The 22,848-nt window shown below is 50.2% G+C and overlaps 1 protein-coding gene across 1 annotated transcript; it reads right to left on the bottom strand.

Moving 5' to 3' along the window:
- Positions 1 to 394: 394 nt before the first annotated feature.
- Mycbpap (MYCBP associated protein) lies at positions 395 to 21,095 on the bottom strand. Its single transcript, XM_051158330.1, has 19 exons — positions 20,967 to 21,095; positions 13,835 to 13,962; positions 13,118 to 13,277; positions 12,886 to 12,989; positions 12,087 to 12,273; positions 11,724 to 11,839; positions 11,143 to 11,293; positions 9,806 to 9,921; positions 9,600 to 9,718; positions 9,107 to 9,218; positions 7,973 to 8,162; positions 7,399 to 7,586; positions 5,511 to 5,657; positions 4,625 to 5,032; positions 4,103 to 4,224; positions 3,170 to 3,285; positions 2,601 to 2,746; positions 2,216 to 2,386; positions 395 to 565 (listed from the first exon to the last, which is right to left on the bottom strand). The coding sequence occupies exons 1-19, from the start codon at positions 21,040 to 21,042 to the stop codon at positions 464 to 466; spliced, it is 2,859 nt and encodes a 952-aa protein (XP_051014287.1). The 5' UTR covers positions 21,043 to 21,095; the 3' UTR covers positions 395 to 463.
- Positions 21,096 to 22,848: the final 1,753 nt, after the last annotated feature.

Here is a 22,848-nt window from a genome sequence, read left to right on the forward strand (position 1 = left end):
GGCAAAAAAATAAATAAATAAATAAATAAAATAAAATAAAAATTAAAAAAAAAAAAAAAAAAAAAAGGCTTGGCAAGTGCCACCCTGAAGGGTGAGGAAAGCTGAAGTAGATTTTAGAAAACCAGGTCGTCACCAGTTTCTGCTTCACTCCCCTGAGTTGGCTTCAGGAAGCATGACCCTGAAAAGTGTGGGCCTGAGGCAGGGGACTGCTACAAAGGCAATCTGCCCTGTCACCTGACTTCATTCCTTGCCCTGCTACCCACTTGCTCTTCTTGTTTTTCGCACATCCCTGCATGTGGGCGGCTCTGAGAACTATACATGCGGGCAGGTGGGACGCAGGAAGGCCCACGCCATCACCTGACACAGTTGAGACCCAGCATACCCGGGATTGGTATGAACCTAAAGATCCTTTATTGACTTTTTTTTCTAACCATTTTCCCAGGAGGCAGCTTGGGCCCAGGAATCAGCTGCAAAAATGAAAAGGGTCTTTCGCATTCTTTATGGGGCCAAGCTCATCAGCCAGAACCATCATGTCGGTCACGAGGATGTCCAGCAACTCATAGACCTGGAAGAATGGGACAGAAGTCAGAGGCCAAGGTCCACTCGGCAGCAGGCACCGATCTATCGGTCTTGCTAAATGAGAAAAGACAAGGAGGGGAGCACCGAAGTTGTACAGTGTACTTTTCCCCCCAGTTCTGGAGTGGGCCTGGGTTCAGTCCCAGCTCTGTGCTGGTTTTTCCAGAAGCAACTCTCCTTCCTGTAAGGTAACAGATAAACACACTGATGCTTCCAAGACTGAGCACTCTGCTGCAGCTGGACCACACAGCCTAATAAAATTGACTCTTCATGTCATAGAGTCAACGAAGGGTTTGTACCCCAGAGTCCCAAGAGCCATATAATTACTTTCTAGATCCCGTCAGCCATCAGAAAGCTCAGTGATGTCACCGGCAGCAGCAAACAGAACTTGTGGTCAAATGTGGTTGGGGGAGGGGAAGGCTATACGTGTGTCCCACAATATACAGTAATGTAAGCCCAGATCTACAAATGCCTTATCAGTGAAAGATGAGACATCCCTGTTAAATACGCTGACATACTGAGAGTGGTTCTGTTGACCTCCCCCCACACCTCACAAAACTACAGTAGCAAAAGACCAAGATGACCTGGGGGTGTCTGTAAAAGACCTGCTGCTTAAGACCGCCAGATCGTGAAGAAGTCTTCACAGCAGACACACACACACACACACACACACACACACACACACACACACACACTATCCTTTGAATGTAAACTGCCCCCACCCCTTCCAGAGCTACTCTTAAAATCTGCTTCCAGTGTGAGTGTTGCGAAAGTCTGGGGACTTTTCAGGGGTGTTGGAGTCACCAGGGCCCCACCTTCACAGAGTGGTCAATACCTTCACAGCCCTGAGTGCTGGCGGCTGTCAGAAATCAAGACTCTCCCCTTTGCGCACCTCCCGCACATGCCCAGTTGCCCTTCTGCATCTTCCCACCATGAGCTGAAGCGACATGAGGCTCTCCTGGGGGGGGGGGGGGCTACTCCCAGGCTTTTTGGCCTGCAGAGCTGTGAGCCAATAGAAACCTTTCTTATAAATCACCTGCTCTGTTGTATTTTGTTCTAGCAACAGAAAGAGGAGCAAGACAGTCCGACATGGTATTCTCCCAAGAAACACATCTGCCAGTGTGCACCTGGGGGGGGGGGTAGGGGGCGGGTAGGTGCTAGCAGCTTCGCCCCTCTTCTCTTCCCAGAAGTCTGTTTTTCAACTTAGAGTACCCTCAAGAGCCTAGGTCAGGCCATATCACTCTCAATGACTTCTCAATCACTTCTGGGGTCACTCAGCGAAAACTCCAAAGGCCTCTCGCATGGGCCAGAAAGGTCCCTCTTGACAGCCACCTGTCTTGCATTATTTGTCTGCTGCCCATCCTTGCCGCTCTGCCGGCCCACTCACTCCTCTGCCGCAGCTGCTGTTTCTGCTTAAGGAACCCTTCTTAGGCCAGCCTCATTTCTCTGTCTCTGTCGGTCTGTCTGTCTGTCTGTCTCTCTGTGATTCTGTCTGTGTCTCTGTTTCCACTCCCTCCCTCCGCCCATGCCCACCCCACCTCTTTTGCTTTCTCTTTCTCTGTAGAAGCAGGCAGGCTATAGGGGGGTGAATGACACAGGTGTGAGGGCTGAGAGGAATGGCTTGCCCTCTTCCCGTCACCTCAGCATGCAACCTCTGGGTATATTTCTCCATGACCAGGGGGTCTATGGGCTCCTGTGAAGGGGCCGTGCTGTCAGGGGCAGGATCTTCTGAGAGGAGCCTGTCCCGGCTTGTAGACTTCACCACTTTCTTGTCGTCCTTTATCTTCTGTTTCTTGCTATTCAGGCGGTCCTGCTTGGAGAAATGGACACACACACACACACACACACACACACATACACACACAACCTCAATAGCCCCTGAGTGGGAGCTCTGTCACTTATTCCTCCCAGCAGCATTCCTGGAGAGCTCCCCATTAGCACCCACATGCCCCCCTTCCCATGGCCCCTTCCAGTGCTTTCCCTAGTTCCATCCAGGGTGCAGCCCACACCCCCGCCCCATATACCTCTTTGCCTGGTGTCTTGGCTCCCTTTTTTTCCTCTTTGTCTCTGACTCCCGGCTGTTTCTTTTCCTGGGCGGCCCCTTTCCGCTCCTCCTTCCCAACTTTCCCCACTGCCACCTTCACTTCCGTGACAGGAGGGGATTTTTGACCTAAGAAGGGGGGCGGAGTGGGAGCATACAGAAGGCCTCCCATGGCCTGGTCTATGCCAAAGGTCAGCTCAGCACCTGCAGGGTTTGGTTCTCTGAAAGCATAGAGCCAAGAAAGGGGAGAAGGAGGAAGAGGAGGAGGAGGACTTTTTTGGAGCCTTCCTTGACCTTCTGTAACAAGGCTATGAGACAGTTCAGTCCCAGCTCTACTCTATTTAAAGTCTCTTGGGTCTCAATGTGCTAAACAAGTGGACTGCACCAAGGTTAAATCTGAGTCTCAAATCTTGTCAGCATAGGATGAAGGAGGCCCCTGACCATGGGCCCAGTTGGGTACCTACCATAATGGGGCAGACAGCCAAAGCACTGTTCCATCAGGGCGGAGGACTGGGGAAAGCTACACACAGGTGACACCTCACAATGTCTGACCTTGTTCTTCTGGAACATCCAAATAAACCGTCTCCTTCTCAGGCAGGCCCAGGAGAGTCCTCAGCCACAGGGATTGGCTTACCAGGCTGTCAATCAGGTCTCTCCACAGCTGCAAACTAGAGGGAAAGACACAGGTTGGAGAAAAGCCATCAGGCCCCATTTGTCTTTGAACCTTCAGAGGCTCGGATGCCTCCCTTTGAAGACTCTAGTGCCAGGAACTACCATGAAAAATGCCATGTGGCCGAGCAGCCAACCGGTCCCTGACACACTGCAAGTGTCCCCCTCCCCTCATTGGAATTCTGGCTTCCCCGCGGCAGCAACCAAGAGACAAGATCTAGGCCTAGGGTAAAGTGGTCCTAATGAACTCAGTCTTGCTTCAAAGTCTTAAGTTCCAGCTTGGAGTGGTGGTTAGCCTTGGGTCCAGCTCCAGAGGAAAGAACTGAGCCTTGTACAAGATTCCTGGCATGAGGCTCCTGAGACTGTTCTGGGCCTTGCAGAAAAATATATATCCACACAAATCCCAAGCAGGCAGTGGGCAGGCTGACAACAGAAAGGTGAGGGTTTTTTTCTTTTCTGGGGCTCCCTCTCTCTTCAAGTGTTCTCTGCTTTCTCCTCCCATCTCACCCCCCCCCACATCCCCCCTCCTTCATCTGATCATTGAGAAGGAACGTGACAAGGGGAGGAGGGGGAAAGGCCAACTATTTTTTTTGCTGTGGCCACTCCCCAGAGAAGCAACTGGCAGCTGTGGGGGCTGCTGTGGCGGGTTCCAGTGTATGAGATGTTTGCAGCATTTTTTTTCATTTTTTTTTTTAGCACCTTGAGCTCAAGGGGGACACAGCCTCATGGGCGCTGGAACGGCCTTCCCGGGCCTCCTCCCTGGCCAGGTGCTACCAAGGGAAGGAGGTCTGAGGTGGTCTCTTGGAGGGGACCTACCACATCTGGTGCAGGAGATCAGACTGCAGCGGCTTCTGCTCCTGGCACAGCTCCACAGCTGCCTTGTTGAGCTGGATGAGGGCATCCTCTCTCAGGGGCTCCTCAGGGAAGGTCATCACGGCCTAGTCAGGGTCATAGACACCATGGGCAACCATTCCGCACAAGAACTCCAAGGGTCCCTGTTGTTCTCTAGCAATGGGCTTGGTTACATGGCCAGAAATCAGAAGCGATGGAGTCTGCAGAAGATGCCTTCTGTGGGAGCCCGTGGCCTCCCTCAGAAATCTATTCCCATGAATCTCGTTCTTTAAGGTTTAAGGTTTTCACAAAAGAAGCCCCTTGTTTAAAAAAAAGAAAAAAGTTTTGACTCAACGGATTGGTTTTCTGGGCCCTCAGGGTTCATCTATATGCCCATGGGACAAGGAGAGTAAAGTTAAGTTGCTGGAGCCTCCCCGAGTGGCTCCAGGCAGGAGCGGCACACTCAGGGGACACGCTCTACCAACCCCTCCAGAGTCTCAGGGGCACCTTTCTGAAGTCCTCCAGGCAGAGGTTCCACTGAGGCGGAGGAAGGCTTTCCAGCTCCCAGGGGCTCCTGGCACTCTCCCTGTCGGGACCCTCCTCCACCAGAATCTCCTCCATGATGCTCTTCCTCGGCACGCTCTTGGTGCCTACACCAGCCTTCTGAATCAGGAAGGCGTCTCCGGGATCCCTGCGGGTCTCCTGACGAGGTTGCAGGGGTGGGTACTCCAACACGGTGGCGTTCTTGCTGCTCATCGGGTGATGGAGGTCTTCAGGGGCCTGCTCAACAAACACCAATGGCACTGGGGGGAACCGAGCTCTGGAGCTGAGGGGACCCTCCTGGCTCACCTTGGCTTCTGTGTACTGCTGCCACAGCTGGTGCAGGTTTTGTACCACTTGGTGCTGGTAATGCAACTGTAGCCAAGATGAAGGAGGGCAAGTGAGAGGAAGCCTGTCCAAGGCACCCCCAGCCCCTCGCCCAGTCACTGTGACTCCTCCCATTGCCTTGAGGATACTGACCAAGAGGAAGCCCCTGAGGGCAGAGGAACTCCTACTTCCTCTTCGACCTGCATCCGCATCTCCAACTTAGTGTGTGTGTGTGTGTGTGTGCCTGCACCTGCACTCATCAAGATACTTGCACATGCATTTGGGCCTTCCAAGAAAGGCTAGGTTTAAATGAAGAAGTGATTGCTCCAGCCTCACTAAGCACCCACCCACTTATGAACTGTTCCTTAACACCTCTGGGCCTTTATTTCCCCGCATTTACAGCCTCATTATCCCTTAGGATTGCTGTGAGGAGGTGAAGTACTCGTGGAAGATGCTCAGCACAGGCTCCAGCACGTGAAGGGGTTTGCTACTACAATTGCTCAGAGTGCACCGGGCCAGCCTGTACCCGAGGATTCCTGTAGTGGAATAAGTCCTCCTCAGTAAGATAGGCATCCACGGGGGATGGTACGCGCTCTGGAGTCAAGATGCCCCTCAGTAACTCCTGAAGCACGCTCTGTGCAATGGTGATCGCCTCGTGGGCAGCCAGCTTACTCTGGGAAAGGAAAGATGACACAAGATGGCAGCCTAGGCTCTCAGCTGCCCATGTAGCCTCAAGGTGAGAGAACCCTCTTGAGCAGGGTATGGGTTCCTGCCCCGATGTTAGTCTCTCTGGTTTACATAGACACCTATTACTTCAAGACTCATAAATCACCAGGTCTCTCCAAATATCCCTGTTCCTCTCAAAAGGGTGAAAGCATCCAGCGGAAGCCAGGCCTGGAGGACAGTACTCCTGCACAGGATTTGGGCCTTTCAATACCCCTACTGGAAGAAGGGGTAGAGACTAAGTATATAACAGTAGTGGCATTTATAGAACTCATGATTGTCACATGGTTCTCCCTGCTGTATGTAGTTTGTTTTATACCTGTGTAATAAAACAAATGTATTTATAAAAAAAAAAGAAAGAAAGAAAGGTAATGAAAGCCGGGTGGTGGTGGCACACGCCTTTAATCCCAGCACTCGGGAGGCAGAGGCAGGCAGATCACTGTGAGTTCAAGGCCAGCCTGGTCTACAAAGCGAGTCCAGGACAGCCGAGGCTACACAGATAAACCCTGTCTTGAAAAAAAAAACAAAAAATACAAAAACAAAAACCAAAACAAGAACAGTAGTGCACTTTGCACTGTCCTGGCCACACAGTGTCACAGAAACCCAGCAGAGGGCACCTCTCTGTATATGGGTCCTAGAGTCAGCAAATACAGTGGACTTCACCATTATCAAAGTTACAATCTAATTGGCACTGGCCAAGCCCCAGCCTGAGGCAAGCAGCTGTGTATAGGGAGCCACATAAAAGCCCAGCTTTGGGGCTGGAGTGATGGCTGAGAGGTTATGAGCACTAGCTGCTCTTTCAAAGGTCTTGAGTTCAATTCCCAGCAACCATATGGCGGCTTACAACCATCTATAATGAGACCTAGTACCCACTTCTAGCATGTACACTGTGTACATTATAAATAAATTTTTTTAAAAAGCCCAGCTTTGGACAGAATCCCACAAAGCAAGGCACAAGAGACCCACCCTGAGACTGACCGGAGACAAAGAGCCCCCCAGCTCTCCCCTTGCACTCTCCTGGGAGGCTGCTCCTTGTGGAGAAGGACACTGAGGCTGGTCATTTAAACCATTGTCTATGGTTTTGAAGTCTTGCCAGTTCAGTCGCTCTCCACTGTGCGGTAGCAGACAGCAGTGGACAAAACACTGTCTCCCATTTCTACCTGGGGCTCATAGCCCCAGTGTGAAAGCTCCTACTTGGGACTCAGAAAATACTTGTGGAGTCTTTTTTTTTTTTTTTTTTTTCCCTTTCTTTTTTGGTTTTTTGAGACAGGGTTTCTCTGTGTAGCCTTGGCTGTCCTAGACTCACATCGTAGACCAGGCTGGCCTCGAACTCACGGCGATCCACCTACCTCTGTCTCCCGAGTGCTGAGATTAGAGGCGTGCACCACCACGCCGAGCGCTTGTGGAGTCTTTATCTCTGGCTTCGTCTCACTCCCTTCTAACTTGGGTCATTTGCTGTCCTGCCCTAGCCTGTCCTCCCATCTTTGACATCATAAAGAGCCTGGGTAGTATTTGCTAAGCAAGAGTAGTCATCTGTCTGTGCAGTGAGAAAGTCTCCTCTCAAGGCAAGAAGAATAGGGCTGGAGAGACGGCTCGGCTGTTAAAAGGCTAGGCTCACAACCAAAAATATAACCAAGATCCCTGGAGGCACCCATGTGCTGTCCCCTTGGCTGAGGTTCTAAGTCCCTCACCTCCAGCAGCTTCCTTTCATCCATAAAAATGTCCTGGGTCAGTGAGATGGCATGGAGAGTAACCTGAAGGACAGCACCTCCCAGGAGGATAGGATGGGTCCCGAACTCCCAAGACTCCCTGAAGATACCAGCATTCAGGGACTTGAAGAAGAAGGTAAAGTGTTTGGTTTCCCCAGGCAGAATCACACCTGAGGGGCGGGGTGGGGGGGGGGCAGAGAGAGAGAGAGAGAGGCAGAGACTGTTGTGAGGGGGTTGCTGGTTGAGCCGCCAGTCTGAATCTAGAAAGCACCTCTGGTGACCAGCCATCCTGGTTTCTCGGGACCATAACGTTTCCAGGAATGTGTGTGACTTGGACTGCGAGAGCTGGTCATCCTCACCTCAGGTCTATGCTCCCTGATGGCTCCTCCCTCTCAGCATTCTCAAGGGGCCCCTGGTTTTCTCAACAGAATAGTAGAACGCACATTTCATGGGAGGAGGAGGGGATGGCCTGGTAGGTGCTAACTAAACACAGGTGGGTGGGGTGTGGTGGAGGGTGTCCCTGTCACTGAGGCCAGTGGGTGCCTCTTTGGGGTACCTTCCCGGTTGTTAAAGTAAAACCGCTGTGTCCTAGTTCTCTTCAGGTCCTGGAAAGAATCCGGCTGGGGCCTCCGTCGCCAGTCATACCAAATGGCCACGGTGCCGTTATTGACCACAGTCAGTTCTGAAGATGTCTTCTCCCCTTCAAGGGTTTCAAATGTCAGGCGGACACCAATTCCGACATTTTTCTGTAGGAAGAAAAGGGCATAAGAAGTGTCTTGGCTAGAGGTCTTGCCCTAGGGTGACCAACTCACCCCCATTGCCCATGACATCTCTGAGAGTCCACTGTCTACACATTGGTCCTCTGGGCTTAAGTCACCTGGAGTGGTGTCAGACCCTCCTGGAAATCATCTCTGAGGTTATCACCAATACTAAGAGGAGAAATATTTTACATCCAGTATTCACTTCTGCTTCTTAGCATCTGAAGAATGTTCTAGAACTGGTATTAGAGCGATGACTCAGACATTAATTTGCAAGTCAAAAGACTGGAAATCTGATCTCCAGAAGTCAGTTGAGTATGACAGACTGCCTGTAACCCCAGCACACAGGAGGTAGAGACAGACTTGCCCAAACATTAGCTCTAAGTTCAGTGAAAGACCCTACTCAGGTGGAAAGGGAGAGAGGAAGACAGTCTATGTCAGCCTCAGGACTATACACATATGTTCACACAAATGCATGTGCACTGGCATCCACACATGTGCTCACACATATTTGAATACACCCGTGTATGCCTGCACACATATTACAAACACATATATGGTTTTTCTAGATAGAGGTGTGTGTGTGTGTGTGTGTGTGTGTGTGTGTGTGTCCCCCAGGAAGTCCTGGAACTCACTCTGTAGACCAGGCTGGCTTCGAATTCACAAAGATCCTCCTGTCCCTGGCCCCTAGTACTGGGATCTAAGGTATGTGCCAGCACCGCCCAGCCAATGATGCTCTCTTTTGAGCCTTGTGACCTCACTTTTCCTTGAGTTGGTGCTGCTGTTCCCATTTTCAGGCATGCAGAATGTGCCATCAGATAACACAAATCAGAAACTGTGTGGACTCTTTGAGACTGTCATGGTCACCTTGGAGCTGCACCCGTGAGGGAGGCCCTCCCTGCGAGTGCGCGGAGGCTGAAAAGGCAGTTTACCTTTTCATCTGGGTTGCTGCCTCTGATCCAGCAGGCTGGCTTCCCACAGAACAGCAGCGAAGGACCAAGAATAGGCATAGGGACTGTGTCGGAGAGGTTGGTCAATGAGTCCCTGTAAAAACAAACAAAACAGGGCTGGAGAGATGGCTCAGTGGTTAAGAGCACTACCTGCTCTTCCAAAGGACCTGGGTTCAATTCCCAGTACCCACATGGCAGCTCACAACTGTCTGTAACTCCAAGATCTGATACCCTCACACCAACACACATAAATTTAAAAATTATTAATAAATAAAAAATATTTAAAAACAAAAACATTTATTTTCCCAGAGGCTGAGCAGTCACAACACTTGGAACCGTGGACATAGAGATTCAGCCACCCTGATTTTGATTTCAGAGAGGAAGGCCCACCCCCTGACACTAGTGGGCATAAGGGTAAGCACATTCCCAGACACCCTCAACCCTCCAACCCCCCACCCCCGAGGCTCAGACTCACAGAAACGTGGTGTCTTCAGAAGAGCTCTTCTGGCTCTTTTCAAGTGACGAAGAATGCTCTTCCACGGTGACAGATGAGAAGGGCTTCCCACGGCCCACCACCTCCAGGCCATCGATATCCTAAGAGGAGTAGAGGGCGAGAATATGAGCTGACTGGCAGGTATCGCCTAAGGTGCCTCAAGGCTCCGATATTAAGGTGTTAGCAACCTGCGGGCTGAAATCCAGTTCTGCCATGATACTCCGTAGCTCCTTGCGTCGGTAGATCAGAAACAGACTCCGGTCCCAGGTGTTGCGGTACCAAGCATCCTTCTGGGCTGGTAATCCTAGAGTGGAGTTGGAAGGCCCTTGGCACAGGCTACCATCATGCCCCACTTCCCACCCTTGGCCCAAGGGTCCTGAGAACATGGATTCCAACAGCACTTCTGAGAGGCACTGGGGACCAAATACAGTTTCTGAGGGGCCAGCTCTGCCTCAGTTCCCTGGTCTTATCTTATGCCTACTTAGCAACAGCACTATACAGGAATCCCACAAAATCAGCTCCCAGACGTCTGAATCTCTGGGTTACAATAGCAGCCCAGAGTTGAGAGTCTTAGCAAGGAGCCAGAACCCCTTAGTGTATAGAATGTCGCCTTTAACCCTCTCATGACCCTTATGATATAAAATCAAGGACAATGGGAGCCAAGTACCTCATAGGAATCCAAAGCAGCAGCACAGCTGTGGTGTGAATCCACGCAGGCTGGTGGGCTCTAAACCACAGCTACCACATGGAGGTATAATACAAACTTCAAATGCAAGCCATGTGTGTCATTTCAAATTTTCTAGTTGCATGTTGAAAAGGTAAAGCGGCTCCAGGTGAGATTCATTTTAGCATGATTTACTTAACTCCTGGCATATTTATTTAATATGAAGACTGTTATTCCAATATGCAATCAAGTAAAAATGGCTACTAGCAGGTGCAGTGGCACGCCTTTAATCCTAGCACTCAGGGAGGCAGAGACAGACGGATCGCTGTGAGTTCGAGGCCAGCCTGGTGTACAAAGTGAGTCCAGGACAGCCAAGGCTACACAGAGAAGCCCTGTCTTGAAAAATAAAATAAACAGGGCCTGGAGAGCACTCCAGATCTCTAGAGTGGTTAACAGCACTTCCAGAGATCCCGAGTTCAATTCCCAGCAACCACATGGTGGCTCACAACCATCTATAACGTGATCTGATGCCCTCTTCTGGTTTGCAGGCGTACATGCAGGCAGAGCACTGTATACATAATAAATGCATTTAAATGACTACTAAAATAATTTTTTTCCAAACTGGTCGACACTGACAACTCATTTTTATACAGACTAAATCGCAGTCCAGGGACTCAACAGCTGCATGGGGCTGGTGAAAGCAGAGGCCCAGGATGCTACTGCTTCCCTTACCACTTTTGTCAGTTTCACTGGATCCCAGGTAGAGTCTGTGACTTGCCTAAGTCACGCTGACCACCACCATACTGCCCTGCCTCCAGCACCAGGCACAAGAAGCTAATGGGCTTGGGGTCCGCTTCTCACCAGTCTCCACTTTGATGGCGTGGGGTTTCCTGATGTGTGTGATGGGGTCCACCACGCCACGCTGACTTTTTGTTTTGGTTATGAGAAGACCTGTCACCTCATCTCCCAGATATTCCAGTGGACTCCAGAACCAATTGGTTGCATTAAAGCCCTGACAAGGAAGGACAAAGCAGTAAGGTCATCTCCGTATCTCAGTCAGAGACTGGTGGGGGATTCCAATAGGACCCCAAGAGTTGGACATCTTGCTCTCAAGATGCCAGAAAGATGGGGTGCAAGCATTACAACTCTTATGATAAACTGACCACCGTGGACCACCACAGGCTGAATTAAAGTGAGCTGTCCAGGAACATGAAATAAACAATAAATATCTCAGGGGCTTAACAATGCTTGGTAATGGACAGGCTGTTTTCTCCCCAACTGTGTAACTGGAGACAAGCTGGCACCAATCCCCATGTGCATATTCTCTCTCTCTCTCTCTCTCTCTCTCTCTCTCTCTCTCTCTCTTTCTCTCTCTCACCCTCCTTACCTTCCTCCCTTCCACCCTCATTCCCTCTCTTTGTACTTGGCCACAGTGTCCTCACTTTTCTGTCATGCTGGGTCGGAAGTGCACGGTCAATGAGCTCCCTCTCCTCCTGGATCTTTCTGTAGCTCTCCCCAGAGTGCATCAACAGCTCACTCGCTGGCTTCTTCAGGTACTCTAAGAGCCGAAGAAGGAGAACTGTGACAGCTGCACCAAAACAGAACACACAGGCTCTTGCCACTATGAACTGGGTAGCCCACTCCCAGGCTCATTTCAGAACTGAGGCCCGAGAGCCAAGAAGCTCTCAACAACGATGGCACAAATGTCAGCGGGAGTCCAGGCTGTGGACCAGGGTGAGGGAGAAGACACAGAAGAGCCTCTGTACCAGATGGAGCCTGGCAGGTCCCTGGTCAGCTTGGCTCACCACTGAGAGCTTCCTGTTGCTTCTTCCACAAGGCAATGTGCCGCCTCCAGTTCCTCAGGAAGTTGTGCTGAAGAGGTGGAGCCCACAGCGGCCTCTTTTCTTCTTCCTTTGGGGCCTTTGGCTTTGGCTCTTCTTTAGCTGAGATGAGGGTCATGAGACAGGGCTGGGTACGTATCAGCTTAGCCAGCTGGAAAGCACAAAGCAGACAAGGAAGCACAAAGCAGAGCAGGTTCTGCATTCTGTCCTCCTCTTTGGAGCCATAGGGTGAAACTGTAGGCCAGGACCAGGAAACATGCCAGGGACCCTGGGGGAATGTTAACCATCCCCTCTGCCCAGAAAGGTCAGCATCCTTTAGGGTAGCTGTCTTCTCCACAATTGATGACTTCCTCCAGAGAAACTGAGCTGGGTCCCTAGTAGCCTGCCTGGTAGAAACGAAGGAGCTGAGACAGAAGAGCTGTGTGGCAGGAAGGTAGCACAGGAGACAGTGGAGGCACATCTCCCTCCAGCATGTGATTCAGAGCTCTGCTGCATTGTGGGGGTGCAGTCTACTCAGAATTCCAGAAGGCTCTGAGTTCCCTTTAGTAAATCCCCACTTGAGCAAAAGCTGCCTCAAACTGGCAACTGGCTTCTGAATCTTGCAACTCCTTCCCAAAGGATCACTTCTAATCTAGGCCTAGAGAAGGACCTATCTCTAGACCCCTACCCCTGTACCCCCATCTCCATGCACACACACACCTCCTTTGACTCTGTAGGAGAGCTTCAACAGCTTCTCTCAGCCACATGGCTCTGTACAACAAACCTGGATATTTCCTCGGGCAAGTGCAATTCTTTTAAAATCCTGGAGACTCCCCAAGATCTGATGAGGCAGGATCTGGCCACTGCTTACAAAGCTGTCAGCGGGACCTGGGGGAAAGGGGAAGAGAAATGGAGAAACAGAAGCTGTGAGCCACACACAGGGCAACTGTTTGATGGAGAGCGGGCTTCCTTTCAAGACCCACCCAAGAACACAAAGCCTACGATGGAACCCGTACCAGAGTAGTCCAGAGGTTTTGCGGTGGCATCTGGATTCGCAGGATGCGCTACCAAGTGGTAGACCTTTCTGCTGGAGTCCTTTGGTTTGATCTTACGGATGAAAAATTTCTGCGTAACGACAGGCTTTTCTCCTGTTTCTGCAAACCGAGGAGCATGTTGCTGAAAAGAAACAAAGCAGAGGAGAATGCTACTGGAAAGAGGAAGAAACACACCGTCCCCCACCCCGACATACACCCCTGTTCTTGACAGAATTCCTGAGGGCTATCTTTCCCAGCTCCATCCATACATCCTGTGCTGGAAACGGCTGCGTGACAGACCTGAGATTTAAGAGTAACCTGGAGGGGGGGGGGGGCACGGGGGGATGATACCACCCGGCAAGCCCAGACAGATCAAGTAACAGCAACTGACGGGTAAGGGGACAGGTTGGAGTTCAGCAGCCTTGTGCTCATGTCTGTCTTCGATGCTTGCACTTACTTGCCCACCTGTGGAATGGCCAGGATGGCCCCACGGTACCTCATCAATCTGTGGGTCTACCAGAGTCTGAGAAACGTGAAAACCTAACTTCCCCTAAGTTCCTTCAGACGCTGAAGTGAAAGTATTTGCATTTGGTGGATTTTATTTATATTTATTTACTTTTCCTAGGATCAGGAAGCCAATGGGCAGATGAACTAGGAGCACAGCAGGGTGCTCAGGGGGTCCCTGGCCCTCACCCTTACCTTCTTCAAATCTTCCTTCTTAATGGCCAAGGCAAGAATGTCATCTCCTTGTAAAACATTGCTGACAGGCTCAGGCTCTTCCTGAATTGGGGGCGTGGGCAGCTCAGCTACCTTTGTCCGCTTTTTTTCTGGAGGGATTGCAGAGAGATATGTCCCAAGGGCTCTTTGAATAATCTTTAGTACACAAATAAGATGATAGATTGAGAGCTCAGGACATAGCTCGGAATGCTTTGCCTAGCAAGCACATTGCAGGTCAGTGAGGCCCTGGGTTCAGTTTCTAACACCGCAATAGATGATGAACAGTGGCAAAGGTGAGGCGGGCTTGTAAGCCCAGCTCTCGAAGGCTGAGGCAGAAAGATTGAAAGTGTGAAGCCAGCCATGGCGGCATAATGAGGCCTTGGTGTAAGTAAATAAATCTATATTAAACTTCATGGCAGGAGGTCAAGACAGCCACCTGGATAAGACAGGACAGCAGAGGCTGGCCACCACAGTGGTCCAAAGTGATGGGACTTCTACCTCCTCTCCCTGGACTGCCATAGTGACTGAACGTCTATAGTCAGAGCCATGGCAGTTTCAAGTTGGATGACCTTGGAAAGCTGTCTCTGGACCTGCCTTCCTCTCTCTCTCTCTCTCTCTCTCTCTCTCTCTCTCTCTCTCTCTCTCTCACACACACACACACACCAAACAAACAAACAAACAAAAAGCAACAACAACAGAACAAAACAAACCACCCAAGACCTGAGATTCTGTTGCCTGATGGGTTGGGGCAACTAGACCAGATGTTGCCTTAGCCTCCTGGGTAAACACATCAGGTTTCTTTTATCTAAATTGTTTTTTACTTTTGGGTTTTTTTGTGTGTGTGTGTGGGGGGGGGTTGAGGGAATTGAGACAAAGTCTCCCATGTAGCCCTGGCTGGCCTGGAAACTCACTATGCAGATGCAAACCATGCTGGTCTTGAACTCAGACATCTCCCTGCCTGTATGTGCTAGACTTAAAGCTATACACCGCTGGGCCAGGTGGTGATGGCGCACACCTTTAATCCCAGCACTTGGGAGGCAGAGGCTGGTGGATCGCTGTGAGTTCGAGGCCAACCTGGTCTACAAAGTGAGTCCAGGACAGGTAAGGCTACACCGAGAAACCCTGTCTTGAAAAAGAAACAAACAAGCAAACAAAAAGCTGTACACCACTGTACCTGGCCCTTTTTATTTTATTTATTTATTTACTTATTTATTGGTTTTTTCAAAACAGGATTTCTCTGGCCTGGAACCTGCTCTGCAAACCAGACTGGCCTCAAACTCAGAGATCTGTTTGCCTCTGCCTCCCAAGTGCTGGATTTAAAGTCATGCACCACCACCACCCAATAATTTTGATTTTTTTTTTAAAATATGGTTTTCATTTAGCCCAGGCTGGCTTCAAATCCACTATGTAGGCCAGGATAACCTTGATGACCCTCCTAACTCCCGTGTCCCAAGTGTTGAGTTTACTGGTATGTGCCACTACATGCAGTGCCTTGGCACTGGACTTCTTTTTCTCTTTTTGAGACAGGGTCTCACTATGCCATCTTGGTTAACCTAAAACTCACTGTACAGGCCAGGATGGCCTCGAACTCACAGAAACCCACCATGCCAGTTTTAAGCAGAGTCTTAAGAGCTGATCAATTTCTGACGCTTGTTGTCCTTGCAGAGGAGTTAGGTTTTGATTCCTAACACCTGCATGTCAGCTTGAAACCATTTGTAACACCTACGCAAGGGGATGTGATGCCTTCTTCTGATGTTTGTGTGCAATCAGCCATACACATGGTACACTTACATGCATGTGGTCCCTTAAGCAAAACACATACTTAAAATGAACCTTTTTGCTTTGTTTTTTGAGGCAGGCTTTCTCTTTGTAATAGTCCTAGCTATCCTGGACTTGCTTTGTAGACCAGGCTGGCCTAAAACCCACAGTGATCCACTTGCCTCTGCCTCCCAAGTGTTGGGAATAAAGGTGTGCACCACCACGCCGGGATAAAAACAAGAACCTGGTTTATCCCAGCACGTGGGAGGCTAAGGTGGGAGGATTTCTGTTTCGGGCCAGCCTGGTCTCCATAGTGAAACCAGGCCAACCAGAGCTCCATGGTAAGGTTCTGGGAAGACAAAGCAGTTTCAGTTGGGGGTGAAAATAGCCACAGGAGACCAAATGGTCAAACAGACTGAGCTTGGGACAACAGTCAGGCACTCGCCTGGGGCGGTGGGGTGGGGGTGGGGGTGGGGAGGGGTGCCGGGCCTTCAACCCTGGCTAAGGGGCGATTGTGGGAGCTTCCTTAAAGAGGTGCTACTGCTACAGAGAATGAAGAAGGAGAAGAAGCCCCACACTAGAAACAAACTTTCCAGAGGGAGCAGCCGGAAGAAGCCCAGAGGCCAGAGAGGAGGGCGGACCCTGGAACTCAGAGCATGCACTGTGACATTACTGGACTGGAGGAAGGCTGCATGGGGTGTGAAGCAGAAAGGCAAGAGTCCTGTCACCCAGAGCTTAGCGATCCCTGCAAGAGATTTCAGCTTATCCTGAGGGCAGTGTCAGGTCCCGGGGACAGCCTAGGGGGACCAAGATTGAGGACAGGATTATTTAATGGTCTACTGCAGCCGGAGATGTCAGATGACGGAAGTGGCCTAGGCCACTGCCAAAAAACAAAATGCAGAGATGAGAGTTTATGCCACGGGGCCCTCTGACCAGGACACATTTTGTCTCCCTCCAGAGAGGTGGTTTAACTCTCAGATGTACACCTCGCTTCTCCTGGTTGGTAACTTCATCTTTCCCTCCTCCGGTTGAGAAGGGTTTGATGTAAACATCTATACAAAACAATCAAAGGAGAACCTAAACTCAGCTGCCAGGGTGTTTAGAACAACGTGTTGGCCTTATCCCGTGCTTCTCAAAGTACTCTAATCTTTAAGGGAACACACCATGGTAACATCAAGGCAGGGGCTTTGGGTTACACAAACTGTTTTGGGTTTGTGTGTGTGTGTGTGTGTGTGTGTGTGTGTGTGTGTGTGTGTGTTTTAAAGGAAATGTCCACATGGCAGGTGGCTTGAAAAAAAAATCATTCCAAACATAACTCCATCTCCTCCACAGGAGGAGCAGCTCAGGCCCCGTCTCTGTACAAAGTGCTCACTCACAGATAGACACACGCGGAGCCGGGCAGTCTGACCTGGTTTCTCTCTGTTCTTCGATCACACCTGGAGATGCAGCCTTGGGTTTTGATTTAGCTTTCCTTCCTCCTATTGAAGCCCAGGTTGGCCTGGAATTTGCCATCCTTCTGCCTCAGCCTCTTGAGTGCTAAGATTACTTACTGGCCCCCAACTAGATGGGTTTGGGTACTATGTGCCAGGGCAAAGCGGGCGGCAGCCCAGATCTGCTGTTAGAAATGTTTCCATAGCTGGGCGGTGGTGGTGCACACCTTCAATCCCAGCACTCGGGAGGCAGAGGCAGGCGGATCACTGGGAGTTCGAGGCCAGCCTGGTCTACAAAGTGAGTCCAGGACAGCCAAGGCTAATACAGAGAGACTCTGTCTCAAGAAACAAAACAAAAAATGTTTCCATGCTGGGTGGTGGTGTGCACGCCTTTAATCCCAATGCTCAGGAAGCAGAAACAGACAGATCTCTGTGACTTTCAGGGTAGCCTGGTCTACACAGCAAGTTCCAGGATAGCCAGGGCTACACAGAGAAACCCTGTTTCAGCCGGGCCTGGTGGCACATGCCTTTAATCCTAGCACTTCGGAAGCAGAGGCAGGTCGATCTCTGAGAGTTTGAGGCCAGCCTGGTCTACAAAGAGAGTTCCTGGATAGCCAGGGCTACACAGAGAAACCCTGTCTCAAAAAAATGAGAGAGAGAGAGAGAGAGAGAGAGAGAGAGAGAGAGAGAGAGAGAGAGAGAACTTGTTTCAGTAAACCAAAAGGAAGGAGGAAAGAAAAAATATTTCCATATAATTTACACTTTCCAGACCATTTGTTTCTTCTGCCCATCATGTTGGTTCATCTACATCTTCCCTAGGGACTAAGCAGCTCCAGATGTGCTTTTCACTGATGGGTACAGAATTATTGGAAGTTAGATATAAACACAAATATTCAACATTGCTGAAGATTCCTGGGGCCAAAGCTCCCACCACGCTCCGGCGAGCACCACAGACCCCGACTGGCTGAGGCTGAAGCCGCCCTTGCAAGCTCTGGCCTGAGGTCTGAACTGCCTTGAGTGCATCACCATAAATGCCACTCTGCACCGCTGGGGAATGGTACGTGCTCTGGTTAAGTAAATAGTCCTTAAACATTTTAAAGTGAAATCCATCCTAGAGGCTATCCACCAAGTCCTTTCTTTTGCTCTTTTATTTTCTTTTGAGACAGGGTCTCCTTCTAGCCCAGGCTGTCTTGGAACTATCTAGCCCAGACTTGCCTCACACTCGTGGCAATTCTCCTGCTTCAGCTTTCTCAGTGCTGTTTTCACAGGTGTGAGCTACTATGCCTGGCTTACCAAGCATGCACTGTGAAGGGCAGAGGAGCTAGTACAAAAGGTTTCCTCTGCACAGAAACAAACACACAGCAATAATGTGAATGCCTGCATGAAAAAACAAAACAAAACCACACTAATAGGACTGATTAGACATTCAAAGAGCCACCATGCCAGTCACAAAGATGAAGACTCTAAAGAAAATGTAAGGAATAGCTGTGGCGAGAGCTTTCCAGCCTGGAGGAGCTGGATGCTCTGCAGATGTGGACCTGCAAATGGTGGCGTTACAGGCCAGGCTGCAGCGGGAGCAAGGCTGAATGTGCCAGGTGTGTCGCATGATGGCCAGGAAAAGTTTGCTGGGGAAGTAGAGCTGCTGATCAGGACAAGGGGAAACAGAGCATGGTGGCTGTGAGACCTTATCCTAGAACAAAACTACAACAGAAAAAAAAAAGTGAAGTATCTCTGGCATGAAATTTATATATATATAAAGAGTAAATGGAATCTAGAGAAGCATCTGAGCCCTAGTAGAGGAGAGTGGAGCGCTGACAATTTCAGAATGACCTATCCAGTGGCAGAGATAGACAGACTGGAGGCAGACCAGGTAGGAAGGACTGAGGGCTGGGGTCAGTTCCCGGTGTCCTGGAGGGCCACACAGGATAGAGCTGTGTCACTAATGAACCTGGGGCCCACGCGCTTTGTTCTGGAAGTCCAAGCTGAGTGGGGGCTGTTGGTGAGCTGGCATTTCTCTGTCCTGACATTTGAGGGGGTCAGACACAGTGCCTTTGAATGGGATAGACTTGGTTGAAGCTAAGGGGAAAGGGAAGAGGGGGAGCCACGGGGGAGGGAGGCGGTGCACAGAAGACGAGGGATCAAAGTTTTTCTACTTCTCACACAAACGTCATTTGTCATTCGAAACTGACTTCAGAGTTGAGCTGTGGGGAACCAAGGCAGGAAGGGCAGCTGGTGCTACTTGTAGCTTAGCAACAAGAACCAAGGAGAGTCACAGGACTCACTGGGGGAGAGGGGGGTTCAGATCCCTAAACAGGCTCCCAGTCATGTTTGCTCTCCTTTATAAAGATCCGGAATCAGAGACTCAGAGACACACAACACACAAGGCTACAAGATCACAATTGTAGACTGGACACATGACCCTGGGGAGGTGGGTCCACTAAGCTGGAAGCTTCTAAGAAAGTCCAAAAGAAAGGGACCTTGCATGTGAAACTTTGTTTTCCTCCCTGCTCACTCTGCTTCTTAACTGCAAAGACTATTTAACAAACCAAATCCTTCCCTTATTAAAAACAAATATGCGGTGGAAAAAAAAATCCTTCCTTTATCTGTTTACAGCAGAAAGTTCAAATCTGATTAAGATCGCCCTGAAAGTAGGCGAGCACGAGGCAGTGGCTAGGAGAGAGAGTGAGCCCTTGGCTGCCCTTGGGGAAAGGGAACTGATTTTATTTTCCTTTCTCTCTCTCTCTCTCTCTCTCTCTCTCTCTCTCTCTCTCTCTCTCTCTCTCTCTCTCTCCTCTCTTAACTATTAAAAGTATGTCACGAAACAGCACCAGCTTTTTTATACTATGAAGAAACATAAAAGAAAGCAAAAAAAAAAAAAATCCCACTTGGGTCTTCTTAGTTCTCTGGGCCTCCCAGGGACTCTACAGACTCTTGGCCTGCCCCTCACTTCACAGCGTGAGGCGCCAGGCCTAGGAGGCTGGGTCCCTTCAGGGCCTGCAAGGTCATGCACAGAGACTTTCCGACTTTGCCTGGAAGTCCTTTCATGCTCTGGCCCCTGCCCACCTGCACAGAGTCCTCTGGTTCCTGTGCTCATTGAGCCAGGAATTCACCCTGCTCTCCAAACCCAGAGAAGCAAATCTTTCCTTTTTATTTGTCTTTTTCTTTCATCTGCCACATATGCCATCTACTTCAGAAAAACTCTTCAAAGTCTACACAGCAAGGCCTAATGCAGAAGCTCTGAGCATCCACAGCTCTGGCACAGGCATCCATATTTGTGGGTTTTGTTTTATTTTGTTTTTCTTTTTTAAGTCTTTTGGTATTAACCCTCTGTGTCTTCACTTGATTGTGTTTCTGGAGGATTGGCGTCACAGTATTGATACTTATGTGTCCACATATGACAGACCTCGGAGAATAAAAACTGGGCAAGGGATAGCTCAGTACCAGAATGCTTGCTTAGCATACACAGGGCCCCTGGGTTCCATCCCCAGCAGGAAATTTCTTTAAAGGGAGTGGATTGCAAAAGATAGCATTCACGGTAGTCATGTTAAACTGGATATCTGTCGGGAGGCTAGAAAGGCCAAGTGGTAGGAAATAAATTGGACCCTGAAACCAACAGAGTTTTGTTATTTTTACTTGTGGATTTCCCCCCAGCATGACTCTTAGGTGACCCCTGCCTCATTGGAGGTTTCCTACTCCTCCGGTCCAAGGCCTGTCCCTGCCACTAAACCCTAAAGCCCCCTGTTAGTCCCTCACTTGGCCATATCACTACCACCAAAGTCCAGGGCGCTGTGCCTCCTTCCTAAGACTTTTACTTGTGTACTGTACTCCATGGTCCCAGTGACCCTCCCTCGAATCTATAGCGTCCTAGTCCCAACCCAAGCACCCCTGTCGGGCTTTCCTGAGCACCCAAGGACTCGAGCGCCAACCTTTGAGGCTCTCTGCGGCCTCCAAGAACCTGCCGGTCGGTATTTTGACACGGGATTCCTTCTTCAGGGCTTTCATGGTGCCTCCCCACGTTCCCAGCTTTGAGGTGCGCTCCTGGGCCTCCAAGGTGTCTGCGTAGATCGCTCCCCACCCCCTCGCGACTCCGCCCCTAAGCGGCCGACGCAGTGTCCTTAGCAACTAGCGCCCCGCGCGGGGGCGCGCACCCACCGAACAACTTGGGCGGGGACTGCTTGTCATTAGCCTTCTTCATCATGACGCGCCCCCCCCCCCGCGCGCCGCAAGCTACTCCTTAGGCTCACTCGCAGATCCCGAGAATGCCGGGGTCGGACTCTTGACGTCACAGGAGGGGTTAGAGAGCGCCAAGGCGTCATCACCTGGGCTGGGAAGGGCAGAGGGTAGGTGTGGGAGCTGGCCCAGGCTGAGTGGCTGGAATGGGGATAGTAGTAACTCGGCTGCCCCGTAGGATTCCCTGCCCAGTCGCCCCAGATGCTCTTGCCCTGGGCTACAGCTTGCTGACCAGCCTTTAGGTTTCCCTGAACCCCCAGCTCACGTACAGCTGACCATGACTAGACATAGCTTAGGGGCCCCTAGACTCCGCCCCAAGCGCCTGCCATCAGCCCCGCCCACGCATCGGGCACTGGAGCTTCATTTCTTAGACCAGCCAAACTTTTCCCATACTTGGGGTCTTTGCATATACATGTTGCCTTTGGTTTACCAGTGAAGATGTCTTTTCCTGTTATCTCAAAATTCTAAGTGTATCCGCTTTGTTGTTGTTGTTGTTGTTGTTATTTTACCCAGAGCTCTAAAGCATTCTGGAATTATCTGGTTTGTTTCTGAGTTTGGTCCAGGACTTTACCACAGACTCCTCTAGATCCCGCTCCCCGTGACTGACACATGCTCCAAGGGCAGTCCTCCTGTTCCGACACAGACACCAGCTCCCCTTCACGGCCACAGCTTTTCTGGTTCAGTTCATTCCAGGGGGGCGCTTAGGACACACCAGGGAGATGCTCTGTCACCTGGGCCCTCCAGGGAGCAGGCGCTGGGATGCAGCTAAGAATGAAAGGTTTGGGGCAATGAGGCGCGGGGCTTAGGCAAGGTACATTGGTGAGATTTTTCCTCTTCTGTAGAAAATGTGGAAGCCACAGACGAAAGGCTGAGTAATGGAGAAGAAAGGCGCTTCTAGCAGTAGAACGGCAGCCTCACCAGTGACCTATATAACCTCCCTCAGGAAGTCTCGTGATTTTTCTTTTTTCTTTTTTACCTTTCTAAGACATGATTCTTTTGGGGCTGGAGAGATGGCTCAGTGGTTAAGAGCACTGACTGCTCTTCCAGAGGTCCTGAGTTCAATTCCCAGCAACCACATGGTGGCTCACAATCATCTATAATGTGATCAGATGCATACTGTATACATAATAAATAAAATTAAAAAAAAACAATTGAGTCTGTTTAAAAACAGGTTAGTAGCCAGCCTTAAAAAAAAAAAAAGACATGATTCTTTTAACCCCTGTTATCCTCAAACTTACTGCTATAGCCAGGGCTGGGCTTGACCCTGATTCTTCTCTCTCCAGTTCCCAAACCCTGAGTCTACATAGGCACTGTGTCTCCAAGACTGGGTAAAGCATGGTTTTGTTTTTTAACACTGGAAATTGAACTCAGGGCCTTGTCCGCACTGGGAAAAGTGTTCTGTCCCTGAGCTAGTCCCCAGCCTGTATGGCTTATCAAGGGGGGAGGTATGTAGGTACTAGGCAACTAGTCATTTCAATTGTGCAATGTTTAAATTAAAAAAAAAAAAAAGGCTTTCTGGAATGCGGTTGGCTCTGCACCTTATCTCATACTCAGCTCACGGTGGTGAGAGTTGCAGAC

Source organism: Acomys russatus, chromosome 16 (assembly GCF_903995435.1).
Source record: "Acomys russatus chromosome 16, mAcoRus1.1, whole genome shotgun sequence".
Taxonomy (NCBI): Eukaryota; Metazoa; Chordata; class Mammalia; order Rodentia; family Muridae; genus Acomys; species Acomys russatus.